Source organism: Phaenicophaeus curvirostris, unplaced genomic scaffold (assembly GCF_032191515.1).
Source record: "Phaenicophaeus curvirostris isolate KB17595 unplaced genomic scaffold, BPBGC_Pcur_1.0 scaffold_127, whole genome shotgun sequence".
Classification (NCBI taxonomy): Eukaryota; Metazoa; Chordata; class Aves; order Cuculiformes; family Cuculidae; genus Phaenicophaeus; species Phaenicophaeus curvirostris.
Window position 1 is genome coordinate 234,756 of NW_027206748.1, and position 19,515 is coordinate 254,270.

The 19,515-nt window shown below is 61.7% G+C and overlaps 2 protein-coding genes across 2 annotated transcripts in view; both read left to right on the forward strand.

Annotated features, from left to right (window-relative positions):
- TNPO2 (transportin 2) overlaps positions 1-2,012 on the forward strand; it is a 28,626-nt gene extending 26,614 nt beyond the window's left edge. The window contains exons 23-24 of the mRNA XM_069882389.1: positions 37-145; positions 1,615-2,012. Coding sequence (XP_069738490.1) covers positions 37-144 — 108 coding nt within the window. The 3' untranslated portion in view covers position 145; positions 1,615-2,012. The remainder of the gene's footprint in view (positions 1-36; positions 146-1,614) is intronic.
- A 1,258-nt stretch (positions 2,013-3,270) lies between these two features.
- FBXW9 (F-box and WD repeat domain containing 9) lies at positions 3,271-17,763 on the forward strand. The gene is made up of 11 exons (XM_069882391.1): positions 3,271-3,322; positions 3,819-4,112; positions 6,163-6,302; positions 7,070-7,198; positions 7,300-7,412; positions 9,594-9,685; positions 9,770-9,918; positions 12,283-12,396; positions 14,481-14,570; positions 15,899-15,964; positions 17,558-17,763. Exons 2-11 carry the CDS (start codon positions 3,821-3,823, stop codon positions 17,630-17,632), a joined length of 1,260 nt encoding a protein of 419 aa, XP_069738492.1. The 5' UTR covers positions 3,271-3,322; positions 3,819-3,820; the 3' UTR covers positions 17,633-17,763.
- Positions 17,764-19,515: the final 1,752 nt, after the last annotated feature.

Below are 19,515 nucleotides of genomic sequence, written 5' to 3' on the forward strand. Positions count from 1 at the left end.
ACACCCCCCTTCCTTATTTTTAACCCCCCCCCCAAGATCCTGCAGGGCTTCAAAGCACAAGTTGGAGAAGAGAACTGGCAGCATTTCGCGGAGCAGTTCCCCCCCCTGCTCAAGGAGCGGCTGGCGGCCTTCTACGGCGTCTGAGGTGGGGGGGCAGCACCCCAAAACCACCCCCTGACCCCCTCCGAACCCCAAAACCCCCTCCCAAGCCATCCTGAACCTAAAATATCCCCCGCTCACACCCCAAAATCACCCCCAGAACCCAAAAAAGCCACCCCTTGCAGCCCAGAAACACCCTCCGAGCCCCCAAAACACCCCCTTGCACCCCAAAACACCCCCTTGCACCCCGAAAACACCTCCTGCAACCCAAAACCACCCCCCTGAGCCCCCCAAAACTAGCCCCAGACTCCCCCCCAACTCCGAAACACACCCTGAGCCCCCCTTACACCCAAAAAACACTGTGAGCCCCAAAACACCCACTGAGCCCTCTGAACCCCAAAAAGCCCCCCCCTGCACCCCAAAACCAACCCCTGAGGCCCCCTGAACCCAACCCCCCCCCGCACACACTCCCAAAACACCTGTTGCACCCCAAAACCAGCCCCTGAGCCCCCCCCAAACCAGCCCTAGATGCCCCCTGAACTCCAAAACACCCTCCTGCACCCCAAAACCACACCAAGTCCTAGAGCACGGAAGGGGGCAGCACCCCAAAAACACCCCCAGACCCCTCCTAGTACCCCCTGAACCCAAAAAAGCCCCCCCCTTTGCACCCCAAAAACACCCCGAGCCCCAAACCCACACCTTGAGCCCCCCTGAACCCAAAAAAGCCCCCCCACCCCCCAAACACACCCCCTGCACCCCAAACCCACCCTCTGAGCCCCCCCAAACCCACCCTCCTGCACCCCCAAACTACACCAAGTTCTAGAGCATGGGGGGAGGGGGGTGGCAGCACCCCAAAATTCCCCCCCAGACCCCTCCTAGCACCCCCTGAACCCCCAAAACCCATCCAGGCACCCCTTAAAACACCCCGAGCCTCCCTCAAGCCACCTCCTGCACTCCAAAAACGCCCCTAGACCCCCCCATCTAACCCCCCCTAAAACAGCACCTGCACCCCAAAAACACTTCCTGAGCCCCTCCTGAACCCCAAAAACACCCCCAGACCCCCCTGAGCTCAAAAAAGCCCCCCCGCACCCCAAAACCACCCCCTGAGCCCCTCCTGAACCCCAAAACACCCTGAGCCCCTCTGAACCCAATAAAGCCCCCCCTGCACCCCAAAACCCCCCTCCTGAGCTCCTGCTGAACCCCCAAAACACCCCTGAGCCCCCCCAAAATCTCAAAAACACCCCCAGGTGCCCACCTTGAACCCCAAAACCACCCCGAGCCCCTCCTGAACCCCCAAGCCCCCCCCTGCACCCCAAAACCACCCCCAGCCCTCCCCCCAGCCACCCAACCCCTCCCAAAACAGCACCTTGCACCCCAGAAACACCCCCTGAGCCCCCCCAAACCCAACACCCACCCCCAAAAACACTTCCCACACCCCCCCAGGCTGAGATTTGGGGGGGGCAGCACCCCAAAAAGAGTCCACTCCAACTGCCCCCCCCCCATCTCTCCCCACAGGTCGCTCAGGAGCAGCGCCCCCCAACTCGAAAGGGGGTTCGGGGTTGGAGGGGGGCAGGGAGTGGCCCCCCCCTCCCCTCCAACATCAGCTTCACCCTGGGCGGGGGAGGGGGGAGGCAGCTGGGGATAAAAGGGAGGAGGGGGGGGGACACCCCAAAACCCGAGGGGGGGTTGAGGGGGGCGGGGCACAAACTGGGGCCAAACCTGGGGGGTGGGGGGGTCCCTCCTTTCCCCTAAACCCCCCCCCTCCTCGCATGGTGCCGCCCCCCCCCCCCAAATTAACCCTATGGGACCCGGTTTGGGGGGGGGGGGGGGGGGCGGCGGGGGGGGAGGGGGGGACACATGTTCCTCAGTTTCCCCGTTTGTGCCGTTTTTTACCGTTTGGGGGGCCGGGGGGGGATGGGGGGGGGGGAACTGGGGGCGCTGCCCCCCCCGTCCTGCTCGGTAAAACCCGTTGTGACCGTGAGACCTTGTGGCTGAGACCGTTATTGGGGGGGGGGGCCTAGTTCCCCCCCAGTTCATCCCAGTTCCCCCTCCAGTTCATCCCAGTTCCCCCCCTTCCCCTCCCAGTTCCCTCCAGTTCATCCCAGTTCCCCCCATCTCCATCCCAGTCCCCCTTTCCCCTCCCAGTTTCCCCCTCTTTCTCTTCCCAGTTTCCCCCGTTCATCCCAGTTTCCCCCCATCTTCATCTCATCTTCTTCCCAGTTTCCCCCCCATTTCATCCCACTTTCCCCCCCCATTCATCCCAGTTTCCCCCCATTCATCCCATTTCCCCCCCATTCATCCCACTTTCCCCCCCATTCATCCCAGTTTCCCCCCCCATTCATCCCACTTTCCCCCCCATTCATCCCACTTTCCCCCCCATTCATCCCAGTTTCCCCCCCCATTCATCCCAGTTTCCCCCCCCATTCATCCCAGTTTCCCCCCCCATTCATCCCAGTTCACCCTAGATCTCCCTAGTTCATCCCCAGTTCATCCCAGTTCATCCCAGTTTCCCCCCATTTCATCCCAGTTCCCCCCGTTCATCCCAGTTCCCCCCATCTTCATCTCATCTTCTTCCCAGTTTCCCCCCATTTCATCCCAGTTCCCTCCCCATTCATCCCAGTTTCCCTCCCATTCATCCCAGTTTCTCCCCCCATTCATCTGTTTCCCCCCCCATTCATCCCAGTTTCCCCCCCATTCATCCCAGTTCCCTCCCCATTCATCCCAGTTTCCCCCCATTTTCATCTCATCTTCTTCCCAGTTCCCCCCCCATTCATCCCAGTTTCCCCCCTATTCATCTGTTTCCCCCCCATTCATCCCAGTTTCCCCCCCATTCATCCCAGTTCCCCCCCATTCATCCCAGTTCACCCTAGATCTCCCTAGTTCATCCCCATTTCATCCCAGTTCCCCCATCTCCATCCCAGTTCCCCTCCTGTTCATCCCAGTTCCCCTCCTGTTCATCCCAGTTTCCCCCCCTTTCTCCTCCCAGTTTCCCCCCCCATTTCATCCCAGTTCCCCCTATCTCCATCCCAGTTCCCCCCTTTCTCCATCCCAGTTCCCCCCTTTCTCCATCCCAGTTCCCCCCCAACTCCATCCCAGTTCCCCCCCCTCCACTCCCCACGTGGTTTCCCTTCCGGCGCGCCCCGATGACGTCACGGCCGCCGCGCGCTCCCATTGGCCGGGGCGTGGCGGCCGGAAGGGGCTCGGGCCGGGGGGCTCCGCACCGGTACGGGGGGTCTGGGGGCTCTATAGCGGCACGGGGAGGGGTCTGGGGGGGCTCCGCACCTGTACAGGGGGTCTGGGGGCTCCCTAGCGGCACGGGGAGGGGCTCTGGGGGGGCTCCGCACCGGTACGGGGGTCTGGGGGCTCCCTAGAGGCTCTGGGGGGGCTCTGCACCGGTACGGGGGGTCTGGGGGCTCTATAGCGGCACGGGGAGGGGTCTGGGGGGGCTCCGCACCGGTACGGGGGGTCTGGGGGCTCCCTAGCGGCTCTGGGGGGGCTCCGCACCGGTACGGGGGGGCTGGGGGCTCCCTAGCGGCTCTGGGGGGGGCTCCGCACTGGTACGGGGGGTCTGGGGGCTCCCTAGCGGCTTGGGGAGGGGCTCTGGGGAGGCGGGGGGGGTCGGTAAAGGGGTTTTGGGGTGGGGTGGGGGGTCCTCAAGCTGATTGGTGAGGGAGGGGCTGGTACTGGGGTCTGAGCTGCTCCCCTCGCCCCCACCCCAGCCATGGAGGGGGCCCCCCCAGCTCCCCAGGACCGCCCCCCCAGCCCCTCGCAGGAAGCGGGGTCCCCCCCGTTGTCGTCCCCCGTGGGGGTCGGGGGGGTTTCGGCGGCGGGGGGGGGGCTGCTGGCGCTGCCGCTGGAGCTGCTGCTGCGCATTTGCGGGTTCCTGGGGGCTCGCGAGGTGCGGGGGGTCCTGCCCCGCGTCTGCCGCACCCTGCGCGCCGTGGCCCGCGACGCCGTCGCATGGAGGCTGCGCCTGCAGCGCTGCGCCCGGGGCCCCTTCCCCGTGCTCCAAGGTGCGAGGGGGATTGAGGGGGGGATGGGGGTGGGGGGTCAGGAGGGGGCTTCGGTTCCCCTCAGTGCATCAGGGAGCCCCAAAACTCGCCTGCAGCCTCTTCCCCTTCCCCTGCAGCCCCTGCAGCCCCTGCAGCCCCTTCCCCTGCAGCCCCTGCACCTGCACCCCCTGCACCTGTAGCCCCCTTTCCCTTCTTCCCCTGCACCCCCTGCCCTGCACCCCCTGCCCTGCACCCCCTGCCCTGCACCCCCTGCCCTGCACCCTCTGCCCTGCACCTGCACCCTATACACCTGCAGCCCCTTCCCCGTGCCTGCAGCCCCTTCCCCGCGCCTGCAGCCCCTGCAGCCCCTTCTGCCCCTGCACCTGCAGCCCCTTCCTCCCCTTCACCTGCAGCCCCTGCACCTGCAGCCCTTCACCTACAGCCCCTTCCCTTCCCCTGCACCCTCTGCACCTGCAGCCCCCTTCCCCTGCACCTGCAGCCCCCTTCCCCTGCACCTGCAGCCCCCTTCCCCTGCACCTGCAGCCCCCTTCCCCTGCACCTGCAGCCCCCTTCCCCTGCACCTGCACCCCCTTCTTCCCCTTCCCCCGCAGCCCCTGCACCTGCAGCCTCTTTTCTTCACCTGCACCCCCTTCACCTGCAGCCCCTTCCCTGCACCTGCAGCCCCTGCACCTGCAGCCCCTGCACCTGCAGCCCCTGCACCTGCAGCCCCTGCACCTGCAGCCCCTGCACCTGCAGCCCCTGCACCTGCAGCCCCTGCACCTGCAGCCCCTGCACCTGCAGCCCCTGCACCTGCAGCCCCTGCACCTGCAGCCCCTGCACCTGCAGCCCCTGCACCTGCAGCCCCTGCACCTGCAGCCCCTTCTTGCCCTGCACCTGCAGCCCCTTCTTGCCCTGCACCTGCAGCCCCTTCTTGCCCTTCACCTGCAGCCCCTTCCCTGCACCTGCACCCCCTGCACCTGCAGCCCCCTTCCCCTGCACCTGCAGCCCCCTTCCCCTGCACCTGCAGCCCCCTTCCCCTGCACCTGCAGCCCCCTTCCCCTGCACCTGCAGCCCCCTTCCCCTGCACCTGCAGCCCCTTCTTCCCCTGCACCTGCAGCCCCTTCTTCCCCTGCACCTGCAGCCCCTTCTTCCCCTGCACCTGCAGCCCCTTCACCTGCAGCCCCTTCCTAATCCTGGAATGTGGGAAGCTGGGGAGGGAAATGGGGAGCTGGGGGGGGGGGCACGGGGGGGCTTTGGTTCCCCTCAAGCTCATCAGGGACCCCCAAAACCTTCCTGCAACCTCTTCTTGCTCCTGCACCTGCAGCCCCTTCTTTTCCTGCGCCCGCAGTCGCTTCCCAACCTTGGAATTTGGGAAGCTGGGGAAGGAAATGGGGAGCTGGGGGTGTAAATGGGGGGCTCAGTTTCCCCTCAGGGTACCAGAGACCCCCCAAAACCTTCCTGCAGCTTCTTTTTGCCCCAGCACCTGCAGCCCCCGCACCTGCAGCCACTTCCCAACCGCGGAATGTGGGAAGTTGGGGAGGGAAATGGGGAGCTGGGGGGGTTCTGGTTCCCCTCAGCGCATCAGGGACCCCCAAAACCTTCGCTAAGAGCCAGTTGGGGACCCCAGCCACTTCCCTGCACACGCAGCCCCTTTCCAACCCTGGAATGTGGGTGTTTAGGGGGGAGTGGGGGGCACAGGGGGGGCTCCGGTTCCCCTCAGCGCATCAGGGACCCCCAAAACCTTCCCCAAGGGCTTCTTGGAGACCCCAGCCCATTCCCAACCCTGGAATGTGGGAAGCTGGGGAGGGATTTGTGGGGGGTGCAAGTGGGGGGGCTCTGGTTCCCCTCAGCCCATCAGGGACCCCCAAAACCTTCCCCCATGGTGGGTTGGGGACCCCAGGCCCTTCCCCACACGTTTTGAACCCCCCCCCAACCCCTCATTTTCCCCAACTCTGCCATGGCCACAGGGCCAGTTGGGACCCCCCCCCAACACCTTGAGTGCCCTAAATACCCCCCCAATGGCTTTGGGGCCCCCCTGACCCCCCCACTTCTGTGTGTGTGTCCCCCCTAGATGAGGGGTTCGACTGCTCGGCTGCCTGCGTGGACCTGGAGGAGCACCTGGAGCGCTGGGGGGGCGGGGGGGCCCCCATGGAGCACTTCTCGCTCGACGAGGGGCACTTCGCCTCTGTCGACTCCGTCCTCCTGCTGCAGGTGGGCAGGGGGGGGTCCCCAGAGCTTTGGAGGGGTCCCCAATGCTTTGGGGGGGTCCCCAGCTCTCCCTGTCTCCCCCTGCTCCCTCCATCTCTCCTCTGAGCCCCCCCCTTTCTTCTCTCTGAACACGGGTTTCTTCACCTCCATCAACTCTGCCTTTGTGCTGGAGGACAAGGGGGCTCCCCAGCGCTTTGGGGGTCCCTCCAATGATTTGGGGGGGGTCCCCAGCTCCCCGTGACCCCCCTCTGCCTCCTCCTGACTCCCCCTTTTTCATTTCCATGGGCGAGAGCCACTTCATCTCCGTCATTCTGTATTCTCCTGCAGAGCTTTGGAGGGATTCCCAAAGCTTTGAGGGGCTCCCCAGTGCTTTGGGGGTCCCCCCAATGATCTGGGGGGGTCCCCAGCTCCCTCTCTGCCTCCCTCTGGCCCCCCCGATCCCCCCTTTTCATTCTCCTGGACGAGAGCCACTTCATCTCCATCATTCTGTATTCTCCTGCAGAGCTTTGGAGGGATCCCCAATGCTTTGAGGGGGTCCCTAATGCTTTGGGGGTCCCCCCAATGGTTTGGGGGTGTCCCCAGCTCCCCGTGACCCCGCTCTGCCTCCTCCTGACTCCCCCTTTTTCATTTCCGTGGACGAGAGCCACTTCATCTCCATCAACTCCATTCTCCTGCAGAGCTTTGGAGGGCTCCCCAATGCTTCGGGAGGGTCCCCAACACTTGGGGGGGACCCCCAATTCCCCTGACCCCCCTTTTTTTCCCCCTGCTAGGGGGGCACCCTTTGCATTTCAGGCGCCCGTGACCGCAACGTGAACCTGTGGGACCTGCGGGAGCTCGGCCGGGCGCCGGGGAAGGTCCTGGTGAAGGTGCTGGGCACCGAGCGCAACGGGACCCACGAGGTTTTTTTTGTGGGGGTGGGGGGGCACAGCCTTTACCCCCTTCCCTCTCATTTTTGGGGGTCCCGGAGCAGATTTGGGAGCGGTGGGGGCTCTCCCGGCAGGGCTGGGTCTGGTGCCTGGCGTCCCACGAGCACAGGGTCTGCTCGGGCTCCTGGGACAGCACCGTGAAGCTGTGGGACCTGGCGGCCGAGGGGCAGCAGATCGGGGAGATCAGGTAACCAGGAGGGGATTGTTGGGGGGCCCTGAGGGAGTTTTGGGGCTCCCGGCGTGGGTTTGAAGGTCCTAGGCTGGATTTGAGGGGTCCCAGGGCAGAGCTGGGTGGCCCCAGGGTGAGTTTAGGGGTTCCAGATGGGTTTGGGGGCATCCTGAGGAGGGTTTGGGGGTCCTGAGGAGGGTTTGGGGGTCCCCCAAGGCTCCTTTGGGGTTCCCTGTGTGGATCTGGGGGGGTCCTAGGAATGATTTAGGGGGCTTGGGGTGGGTTTGAAGGGGTCTCAGGATTTGGGGGTGCCCTAGGGTGGATTTGAGGGGTCCCAGGGCAGAGCTGGGTGGCCCCAGAGAGAGTTTAGGGGTTCCAGGTGGGTTTGGGGCTGTCCTGAGGAGGGTTTGGGGGTACTGAGGAGGGTTTGGGGGTCCCCCAAGTCTGCTTTGGGGTTCCCTGTATGGATCTGGGGGGGTCCTAGGTAGAGTTTAGGGATTCCGCATGGGTTTGGGGGTGATCCTGAGGAGGGTTTGGGGCGGTCCTAGGGAGAGTGTAGGGGTTCCAGATGGATTTGGGGGGGGGTCTTGAGGAGAGTTTGGGGGTCCTGAGGAGGGTTTGGGGTGCCCCAAGGCTGCTTTGGGGTTCCCACGATGGATTTGGGGGGTCCTAGGGAGGGTTTAGGGGTTCCCAGGGTGGGTTTGCTGGTCCCAGGGCAGATCTGGGGGACGTGGGGTGGGTTTGAAGGGATTTCAGGATTTGGGGGTGCCCTGGGGATGGGTTTTGGGGTCTCAGGGCTGGTGTGTGAGGGTACTAGGCTGGGTTTGGGGGTCCCAGGGCTGGTCAAGAGGATTCCCAGGGTGGGCTTGGGGGGTTTTAGGGCTGGTTTGGGGGGTCCCAAGGTGGATTTAGGGGGGTCTTAGGGTTTGGGGGTGCTCTAGGCTGGGTTTGGGGGTCCCAGGGCTTGTTTAGGGGGGGTTCTGGGCTGGGTTTGGGGGATCCCAAGGTGGATTTAGAGGGGTCTTAGGGCTTGGGGGTGCTCTAGGCTGGGTTTGGGGGTCCCAGGACTTGTTTAGGGGGGGTCGTAGGCTGGGTCTGGGGGATCCCAAGGTGGACTTGAGGAGGGGGGGTGTGTCTTAGGATTTGGGGGTGCCCTAGGCTGGGTTTGGGGGATCCCAAGGTGAATTTAGAAGGGTCTTAGGCTTTGGGGGTGCTCTAGGCTGGGTTTGGGGGTCCCAGGACTTGTTTAGGGGGGGTCCTAGGCTGGGTTTGGGGGATCCCAAGGTGCATTTAAAGGGGTTTTAGGATTTGGGGGTGCCCTAGGCTGAGTTTGGGGGATCCCAAGGTGAATTTAGAAGGGTCTTAGGCTTTGGGGGTGCTCTAGGCTGGGTTTGGGGGTCCCAGGGCTTGTTTAGGGGGGGCCCTAGGCTGGGTTTGGGGGATCCCAAGGTGGATTTAGAGGGGTCTTAGGGTTTGGGGGTGCTCTAGGCTGGGTTTGGGGGTCCCAGGGCTTGTTTAGGGGGGGTCCTATGCTGGGTCTGGGGGATCCCAAGGTGGACTTGGGGGGGGGGTCTTAGGATTTGGGGGTGCCCTAGGCTGGGTTTGGGGGATCCCAAGGTGGATTTAGAGGGGTCTTAGGGTTTGGGGGTGCTCTAGGCTGGGTTTGGGGGTCCCAGGGCTTGTTTAGGGGGGGTCCTAGGCTGGGTTTGGGGGATCCCAAGGTGCATTTAAAGGGGTCTTAGGATTTAGGGGTGCCCTAGGCTGGGTTTGGGGGATCCCAAGGTGCATTTAAAGGGGTTTTAGGATTTGGGGGTGCCCTAGGCTGGGTTTGGGGGATCCCAAGGTGCATTTAAAGGGGTTTTAGGATTTGGGGGTGCCCTAGGCTGGGTTTGGGGGATCCCAAGGTGCATTTAAAGGGGTTTTAGGATTTGGGGGTGCCCTAGGCTGGGTTTGGGGGATCCCAAGGTGCATTTAAAGGGGTTTTAGGATTTGGGGGTGCCCTAGGCTGGGTTTGGGGGTTCCCGGGGTGCGTTTGAAGGGATTCCCAGCTCGTTTGGGGCGCTCCCTGGGGAAGGTTTGGGTGGAACCCAGCGGCTTTGACATCCCAGTGGGTTTAGCGGGGGGGGGGTCCCTGCCTGGTTTTGGGGTCCCTATCTGGTTTTGGGGTTCCCCCTGAGCCCCCCCTCTTTCCTCACGCAGGGGGAAGGCGGCCGTGCTCTGCCTCTCGTACCTCCCCGACGTCCTCGTCACCGGCACCTACGACAAAACCGTCACCATCTACGACCCGCGAGGTGGGTCCCAGTGGGTTTTGGTGGGGGGGGGGGGGTCCCTGGATTTTGGGGGGCCCCCCCCCGGTGACCCCCGCTCGCTGGCAGCCGCGCAGGCGCTGGTGCGAAGCTACAAGCCCCACGCCAGCGCCGTCCTGGCCCTGGCGGCCGACGAGCGCCTCATCGTCTCGGGCAGCGAGGACAGAACCCTCGTGGTCTTCGATCGCCGAGCCAACAGCGTCCTGCAGCGCCTGCAGGTGCCTAAGGGGGGGTCCCCGAAACCTGGGGGCTCCCCGAAACCCTGGGGGGGGGGAGACAGGGGCTCCCGCAAAACTAGGGCTAGGATTCCTCAAACCCAGGGGGAGGTAGAGGCTCTCCTGAAAGCAGAGCGGAGGCTCCCGAAGATGGGAACGATGGGGGCTCCCCCAGAACTGCGTTGAGGGCTCCCCAAAACCCAGGGGGAATGGGGGCTCCCCCAAAACTGCGTTGAGGGCTCCCCAAAACCCAGGGGGAATGGGGGCTCCCCCAAAACTGCGTTGAGGGCTCCCCCAAAACCCAGGGGGAATGGGGGCTCCTCCAAACCTGGGTTGGGGGCTCCCCCAAAACTGGGTTGAGGGCTCCCCAAAACCCAGGGGGAATGGGGGCTCCCCCAAAACTGGGTTGGGGGCTCCCCAAAACCCAGGGGGAATGGGGGCTCCCCCAAAACTGCGTTGAGGGCTCCCCAAAACTGCATTGAGGGCTCCCCAAAACCCAGGGGGAATGGGGACACCCCAAAACTGCATTGAGGGCTCCCCAAAACTGCATTGAGGGCTCCCCAAAACCCAGGGGGAATGGGGGCTCCCCCAAAACTGCATTGAGGGCTCCCCAAAACTGCATTGAGGGCTCCCCAAAACCCAGGGGGAATGGGGGCTCCCCCAAAACTGCGTTGAGGGCTCCCCAAAACCCAGGGGGAATGGGGGCTCCCCAAAACTGCATTGAGGGCTCCCCAAAACCCAGGGGGAATGGGGGCTCCCCAAAACCTAGGGGGAATGGGGGCTCCCCCAAAACTGGGTTGGGGGCTCCCCAAAACCCAGGGGGAATGGGGGCTCCTCCAAAACTGGGTTGAGGGCTCCCCAAAACTGCATTGAGGGCTCCCCAAAACCCAGGGGGAATGGGGGCTCCCCCAAAACTGCGTTGAGGGCTCCCCAAAACTGCATTGAGGGCTCCCCAAAACCCAGGGGGAATGGGGACACCCCAAAACTGCATTGAGGGCTCCCCAAAACCCAGGGGGAATGGGGGCTCCCCAAAACTGCATTGAGGGCTCCCCAAAACCCAGGGGGAATGGGGGCTCCCCAAAACTGCATTGAGGGCTCCCCAAAACCCAGGGGGAATGGGGGCTCCTCCAAAACTGCATTGAGGGCTCCCCAAAACCCAGGGGGAATGGGGGCTCCCCAAAACTGCATTGAGGGCTCCCCAAAACCCAGGGGGAATGGGGGCTCCTCCAAAACTGCATTGAGGGCTCCCCAAAACCCAGGGGGAATGGGGGCTCCCCAAAACTGCATTGAGGGCTCCCCAAAACCCAGGGGGAATGGGGGCTCCTCCAAAACTGGGTTGTGGGCTCCCCAAAAGAGGGGAGATGGGGGCTCCCCCAAAACTGGGACGGTGGCCCCCAAAACAGGGAGTATGGGGGCTCCCCCAAAACTGAGGGGGAATGGGGGCTCCCCTAAAACTGGGATGGGGCTCCTCAAAACCCAAGGAGAATGGGGGTCCCCCAAAGCTGGGGTGAGGGCTCCCCCAAAACCCAGGGGGACCAGGGTCTCTCCAAACCCCAGGGGGGAACGGGAGCTCCGTAAAACTGAGAGTGGGATGGGGGCTCCCCCAAAACTGGGTTGGGGGCTCCCCAAAAGCTGTTGGAGGTGGGGGCTCTCCTGAAAATGGGGTGGGGGCTCCCCAAAAGCTTTTGGAGGTGGGGGCTCTCCTGAAAATGGGGTGGGGTCTCTCCAAAACCCAAGGAGAATGGGGGTCACCCAAAACTGGGGTGGGGGCTCCCCTGAAACCCAGGGGGAATGGGGTCTCCCCAAAACCCAAGGGGGAACAGGAGCTCCCTAAAACCATGAGTGGGATGGGGGCTCCCCCAAAACAGGATTGGGGGCTCCCCAAAACCCAAGGAGAATAGGGGTTCTCCAAAAATGGGATGAGGGCTCCCTCAAAACCCAGGGGGGGAACGTGAGCTCCCTAAAACCTTGAGTGGGATGGGGGCTCCCCAAAAGCTAGTGGAGGTGGGGGCTCCCCTGAAACCAGGGTGGGGGCTCCCTGAAACTCAAAGGGGACGTAGTCTCTCCCCAAAACCAGGGTGGGGGCTCCCTAAAACCCAAGGGGGAACAGAAGCTCCCCTGAAAATGGGATGGGGGCTCTCCAAAACCCAAGGAGAATGGGGGTCCCCCAAAAGTGAGGTGGAGGCTCCCCAAAACCTAGATGACCCCCCTCAAACCCCATGGTTCCCGCCCCGTTCTACCCCTTTCCACCCTCATTCCCCCCCTTTCCACCCAGTCCCTGTTTGCCCCCCCATCCCCATTTGCCCCCCCGAAGCCTGTGCCCCCCCCAAAACCCCCTGCACCCCATTTTTTTGTGTCCCCCCCCAGCTGGAGAGCTACATCGTCACCATGTCGTACCGCGGGGCGCAGCTCTGGGCCGGCGACAGCCACGGCCGCGTCTGCGTCTTCGCCAACACCAACGGCACCTTCCAACCCGCCCGGGTGAGGAACTGGGGGGGGAGGTACCCCAAGATGGGTTTGGGGGGGTCCTGCAGTGGGTTTGGGGGTCCTAGGGCTGGTTTGAGGGGCTCCCAAGATGAGTTTGGGGTATCCTAGGGGGATTTGGGGGTGTCCTGGGGCAGGTTTGGAGGTGCTAGGGCTGGTTTGAGGGGCTCCCAAGATGAGTTTGGGGGTACCAGTGGGATTTGGGGTGTCCTGCGGTGGGTTTGGGGGTGCTAGGGCTGGTTTGAGGGGCTCACAAGATGAGTGAGAGGGATGTGGGGGGTCGTGCAGCAGATTTGGAGGTGCTAGGGCTGGTTTGAGGGGCTCCCAGGATGAGTGAGGGGGTCCCGGGGGATTTGGGGTGTCCTGCGGTGGGTTTGGGGGTGCTAGGGCTGGTTTGAGGGGCTCACAGGATGAGTTTGGGGTATCCTAGGGGAATTTGGGGGTGTCCTGGGGCAGGTTTGGGGATGCTAGGGCTGGTTTGAGGGGCTTCCAAGATGAGTTTGGGGGTTCCAAGGGGATTTGGGGGGTCCTGCGGTGGGTTTGGGGGTGCTAGGGCTGGTTTGAGGGGCTCCCAAGATGAGTTTGGGGGTCCCAGGGGGATCTAGGGGGTCCTGCAGTGGGTTTTGGGGGTCCTAGGGCTGGTTTGAGGGGCTCCCAAGATGAGTTTGGGGTATCCTAGGGGGATTTGGGGGTGTTCTGGGGCAGGTTTGGAGGTGCTAGGGCTGGTTTGAGGGGCTCTCAACATGAGTTTGGGGGTCTCAGGGTGATTTGGGGGGTCTTGCAGTGGGTTTTGGGGGTGCTTGGGCTGGTTTGAGGGGCTCACAGGATGAGTTTGGGGTATCCTAGGGGAATTTGGGGGCGTCCTGGGGCAGGTTTGGAGGTGCTAGGGCTGGTTTGAGGGGCTCCCAAGATGAGTTTGGGGTATCCTAGGGGAATTTGGGGGCGTCCTGGGGCAGGTTTGGAGGTGCTAGGGCTGGTTTGAGGGGCTCCTAAGATGAGTGTGGGGGTACCAGTGGGATTTGGGGTGTCCTGCGGTGGGTTTGGGGGTGCTAGGGCTGGTTTGAGGGGCTCACAAGATGAGTGAGAGGGATGTGGGGGGTCGTGCAGCAGATTTGGAGGTGCTAGGGCTGGTTTGAGGGGCTCCCAGGATGAGTGAGGGGGTCCCGGGGGATTTGGGGTGTCCTGCGGTGGGTTTGGGGGTGCTAGGGCTGGTTTGAGGGGCTCACAGGATGAGTTTGGGGTATCCTAGGGGAATTTGGGGGTGTCCTGGGGCAGGTTTGGGGGTGCTAGGGCTGGTTTGAGGGGCTCCCGAGATGAGTGAGAGGGATCTGGGGGGTCGTGCAGTAGATTTGGAGGTGCTAGGGCTGGTTTGAGGGGCTCCCAAGATGAGTTTGGGGGTCCCAGGGGGATCTGGGGGGTCCTGCAGTGGGTTTTGGGGGTCCTAGGGCTGGTTTGAGGGGCTCCCAAGATGAGTTTGGGGTATCCTAGAGGGATTTGGGGGTGTCCTGGGGCAGGTTTGGAGGTGGTAGGGCTGGTTTGAGGGGCTTCCAAGAGGAATTGGGGGGTCCCAGGGGGATGTGGGAGTGTCGTGGGGCAGGTTTGGAGGTGCTAGGGCTGGTTTGAGGGGCTCCCGAGATGAGTGAGGGGGATTTGGGGGGGTTGTGTGGTAGGTTTGGGGGTCCTATGGCTGGTTTGAGGGGCTCTCAACATGAGTTTGGGGGTCTCAGGGTGATTTGGGGGGGTCTTAGGGCAGATTTGGGGGTCCTAGGGCTGGTTTGAGGCGCTCCCAAGATGGGTTTGGGGTGTCCTGGGGCAGGTTTGGGGGGTCCCAGGAGGATTTGGGCTCCCAAGGCGGGTTTGGGGTGTGTGAAGGGGATTTTTGGGGGGGTCTCAAGGTATGTTTGGGGGCGTCCAAAGGGGATCTGTGGGGAGGTCTCAGAGCAGGCTCCCAAGATGAATTTGGGGGGGGTCCCAGCATTTGAGGGATTCTTCGTTGGGTTTGGGGGTCCCAGGCAGGTCTGAGGATTCGGGTGGGGTGCCCCCCACCCCCTGACACCCCATTTTTTGCCCTCCCCCCCAAGGTCTTCGACGTGGGGCACCGGCTGCAGATCACGGGGCTCTGGCACTCGCTGGGGTCCCTCTACACCACCTCGACCGACCACACGCTGCGGGTGGGGGGGCACGTGGGGCCAGGGGGGGCACCTGGGGGTGGGGTGGGGGGGGCACACTGGGCTTGAAGGAGGGGTCCATACTGGGCTGGGGGGGCTCTCGCTGGGGCTGGGGGGGTCCCCATTGGTCTGGGAGGGTTCTCTGTTGGGCTGGAGGGGGCTCTTCTTGGGGGGCGGCACACGGAGGGGGGGCTTGTTGGTTTGGGGGGGCCATACTGGGGTGGGGGGGGCCACATTTGGCTTGAGGGGGGTCCTGTACTGGGCTGGGGATGCTCGAGATGGGGACTTGGGGGGCCTCCATCCATCTGGGAGGGTTCTTTGTTGGTCTGGGGGGGTTCTTGTTGGGGGCAGCACATGGAGGGGGGGCTTGTTGGATTGGGGGGGCCATACTGGGGTGGGGGGGGGCCACATTTGGCTTGAGGGGGGTCCTAAACTGGGCTGGGGGGGCCACATTTGGCTTGAGGGGGGTCCTATACTGGGCTGGGGGTGCTCGAGATGGGGACGGGGGGGGGCCTCCATCCATCTGGGAGGGTTCTTTGTTGGTCTGGGGGGGTTCTTGTTGGGGGCAGCACATGGAGGGGGGGCTTGTTGGATTGGGGGGGCCATATTGGGCTGGGGGGGGCCACATTTGGCTTGAGGGGGGTCCTATACTGGGCTGGGGGTGCTCGAGATGGGGACTTGGGGGGCCTCCATCCATCTGGGAGGGTTCTTTGTTGGTCTGGGGGGGTTCTTGTTGGGGGCAGCACATGGAGGGGGGGCTTGTTGGATTGGGGGGGCCATATTGGGCTGGGGGGGGGCCACATTTGGCTTGAGGGGGGTCCTATACTGGGCTGGGGGTGCTCGAGATGGGGACTGGGGGGGGGCCTCCATCCATCTAGGAGGGTTCTTTGTTGGTCTGGGGGGGTTCTTGTTGGGGGCAGCACACGGAGGGGGGGCTTGTTGGTTTGGGGGGGCCACACTGGGCTGGGGGGGGCCACATTTGGCTTGAGGGGGGTCCTAAACTGGGCTGGGGGGGCCACATTTGGCTTGAGGGGGGTCCTATACTGGGCTGGGGGTGCTCGAGATGGGGACTGGGGGGGGGCCTCCATCCATCTGGGAGGGTTCTTTGTTGGTCTGGGGGGGTTCTTGTTGGGGGCAGCACATGGAGGGGGGGCTTGTTGGATTGGGGGGGCCACGCTGGGTATGGGGGAGGCACATTTGGCTTGAGGGGGGGGGGCCACACTGGGCTGGGGTGGCTTCATTGGGATGGGGAGGGGGGCTTGTTGGTGAGGGGGGGGGCTCCTTGGCTGGGCTGGGGGTCCCAGCTGACCCTGGGGGGGGGGGCTCAGCAGATCCACGTCCCAACCGACCCCCCCCGCACCATCTGCTCCTGGACCCACGACGATGTCCTCAACGGGGTGAGCAGAGGCGGCCCGCAAAACACGCGAAATGGCCCTAAACACCCCAAAATGGCCCCCAAAACACGCGAAAACGGCCTCAAAACACTCCCAGACACCTCAAAACGGCCCCGAAGACCCCAAAATGGCCCCAGACAGACCCCAAACACCCCCCCAAATACCCCAAAACAGCCCCGAGCACACCAGAGCGGCCCCCAAAACGTCCCCAAAATACCCAAAGTGATCCCCAAACACACGAAAATGGCCCCAAACACCCCAAAACGCTCCCAGGCGCTTGAAAACAGCCCCGAAACGGCGCCAGAGAGTCCAAAATCGCCCCAGACAAACCCAAAACACCCCCCTAAACACCCGAAAATGCCCCCTAAGCCCCCAGAATGGCCCCAAAACACCCCCAAATGGTCCCCAAACACCCCAAAACGGCCCCAAACACCGAAAATGGCCTGAAACACCCCAAAAGGCCCCCCGAAACACATGAAAACGGCCCCAGACAAACCCAAAACACCCACCCAAACACCCCAAAACGCCCCCAAATGCACCAGAACAGCCCCTTAAACCCCCAAAATGGCCCCAAGACACCCCCAAATGCTCCCCAAACACCCCAAAATGGCCCCAAACACCAAAAATGGCCTGAAACACCCCAAAAGGACCCCCAAAACGCATGAAAACGGCCCCAGACAAACCCAAAACACCCCCCTAAACACCTGAAAATGCCCCCTAAGCCCCCAAAACGGCCCCAAACACTCCAGAACGGCCCCAAAATGGCCCCAGATACCCCGAAACTCATGAAAATGGTGCCAAATACCCCCAAACGGCCCCCAAAATACCCCAAAACGCTCCCAGAACATCCCAAAACTGCCGCAGATTCACCAGAACAGCCCCAAAACGTCCCCAAAATACCCGAAATGATCCCCAAACACACGAAAATGGCCCCAAACACCCCAAAACACTCCCAGACGCTTGAAAACAGCCCCAAAACGGCGCCAGAGAGTCCAAAATCACCCCAGACAAACCCAAAACACCCCCATAAACACCCGAAAATGCCCCCTAAACCCCCAAAACGGCCCCAAACACTGAAAATGGTCTGAAATACCCCAGAAGGGCCCCCAAAACACATGAAAACAGCCCCAGACAAACCCAAAACACCCACCCAAACACCTGAAAATGCCCCCAAACGCACCAGAACAGCCCCCTAAACCCCTAGAATGGCCCCAAACACTCCAGAACAGCCCCAAACACCCCAAAACTCACGAAAACGGCGCCAAATACCCCAAAACGGCCACCAAAATGCTCCCAGAACATCCCGAAACTGCCGCAGATTCACCAGAACAGCCCCAAAACGGCCCCAAACACCCCAAAATACCCTCAAAACAGCCTCAAACACACCAGAATGGCCCCAAACACCCCAAAATAGCCTCAAAACAGCCTCAAACACACCTGAACGGCCCCAAAACAGCCCCAGATACCCCAAAACAGCCCCCTCCCCACACGTGTTTCTGCATCCCCTGTATCTCCAGGAGCTCGGGGGGGTCCCTGCGGGGACGGGGGGGTTTGGAGGTGCCCCCCACCCCTACTTTCCATCCTTTGTCCCCCCAGGTCAGCGTGGAGGGCGACGTGGTGGCCGCAGCCTCGGGGGGTCTCTCAGTCGAGGTTTGGCGTCTCCGAACCTGATGGGGGGTCCGGGGGATCCCCAATTTGGGGGTCTCCCAGGGTGCCCCCCCAACTCTTCCCTTCCCCCCCCAATCCTGGGCCCCCGGCGGGGCTGGGAGGTGCCGTGGGGGTATTAAACGGACTCAGCTAGAGCGGGAGTGGCGTCTCTTTTTGTTTTGGGGTGAAATTGGGTGGTTTGGGGGGCGCTGGAGGCCATGGCGGGGGGTGGTGGTGAAAAACACTGGGAACTAGTGGAAAAGAGTGAAAAAATAAGTGAAAATAAGTGAAAACGGGATGAAATATCTCAAAAGCGAGTGAAAATGGTTTTAAATTAGTGAAACAGGCAAATAAATTAGTCAAAATGAGAAAAAAACAAATAAAAACTAGCCAAAATGAGTGAAAAAGAGTCAAAATGAATGAAAATGAGTGAAAAGGAGTCAAGATGAGTGAAAAGGAGTCAAAATGGTTGGACTTGATGATCCAAGAGGTCTTTTCCAACCTGGTGATTCTATGATTCTATGAAAATGAGTGAAAACAAGTCAAATGGAGTGAAAACCACGGATACTGCGGCTCTTTCAGACCTACCCAGGATGTTTTCCAGCTTCTTTCTGCCTCCCTCTCCCTCTTTCTCTCTAACCATCCCTCCCTCTCCCCGCAGGAACAGACCCCCAAGTCCATTTTCTGAAATGTATTCGATATTTTTATTCTTTCTGCCATGAAAAGTACAAAGAGTCCTGTTCGCACGCGGGAGCTTCGGTCCCCGTGTTGGGTCCCCCCAGACAAACAGCGGGGGCCAAGGAAGCCCCCCCCCCCCAAAAAAAACTCTTGGGGTGCAGCTCTTATTGCTATGGAACTGGGGGCCCCCCCAATCAAACTGGGGGTGTCTGGGTCCCCAGGAGCCACCCTAGGAGGGGTCAGACCTCAGGGAAGGGGGGGTTGAGGTGGATCCCCCCCATTCCCAGGGATGTGCGCACACACAGGCGATGGGGGAGCCATAAATCTTTACATTAAGAAGTTAAAAACTACAAGAAGCTGCGAACGGGCACGACACGCAGGAGGATCGGGGTGGGGAGGAAGGGGAGGGGGTGTCCCAGGGGCCCCCGAAGTTCTTGGGGGGCCCCAGGGCTGGGGAAAGCTGGTGAAGAATTGGAAATAAACGGGAACTGAAATCGCTGAGAAGCAAGAAATGATCCCAACGGAGAAAATAAACAATAATACCAATAGTAATAATAATAATAGTAACAGCAGCAGCAGCAATAATAATAATAATAATAATAATAATAATAATAATAATAATAATAATAATAATAATAATAATAATAATAATAGGATGGTGATGGTGATGATGATGATGATGATGAAGATGAGGCTGCTATGGGGGACTCAGCCTGTTGGGATGGAGGAAGGTTCTTGGCTGGTTCTGTCCTTCAAGCCAAAGCACGGACCCCACTGAGCTGAGGAGGTTGGTGGGAGGCAAAATCTACCTATTTTTGGAGGTGTTTTGGGAAGGATTGGGGCGGTTTGGGGGTGCCAGGGTTTTTTTTTGTTTGTTTTGTTTTTTCTTTACTTAGAAAAATAGACGAGTTTGTGGTTGTCGCTCCCGAGGAGCCGCTGTTCGCTTTGCTGGGCGCTCTCCTCACTGCCATCATCGTAGTTTGGGTTGGAAGGGACCCTAGAGATCATCCAGTTCCAACCCGCTGCGATGGGCAGGGACACCTCCCATGGGATCGGGGGCTCCAAGCTCCATCCAACCTGGCCTTGAACCCCTCCAGGGATGGAGCAGCCACCTCTGCTCTGGGCAACCTGTCCCAGGGCTTCCCCGCTCTCATTGTGAAGAAATTCCTCCTTATTTCTAGTCTAAATCTGCTCCTCTCCAGTTTATACCCGTTCTCCTCATCCCATCA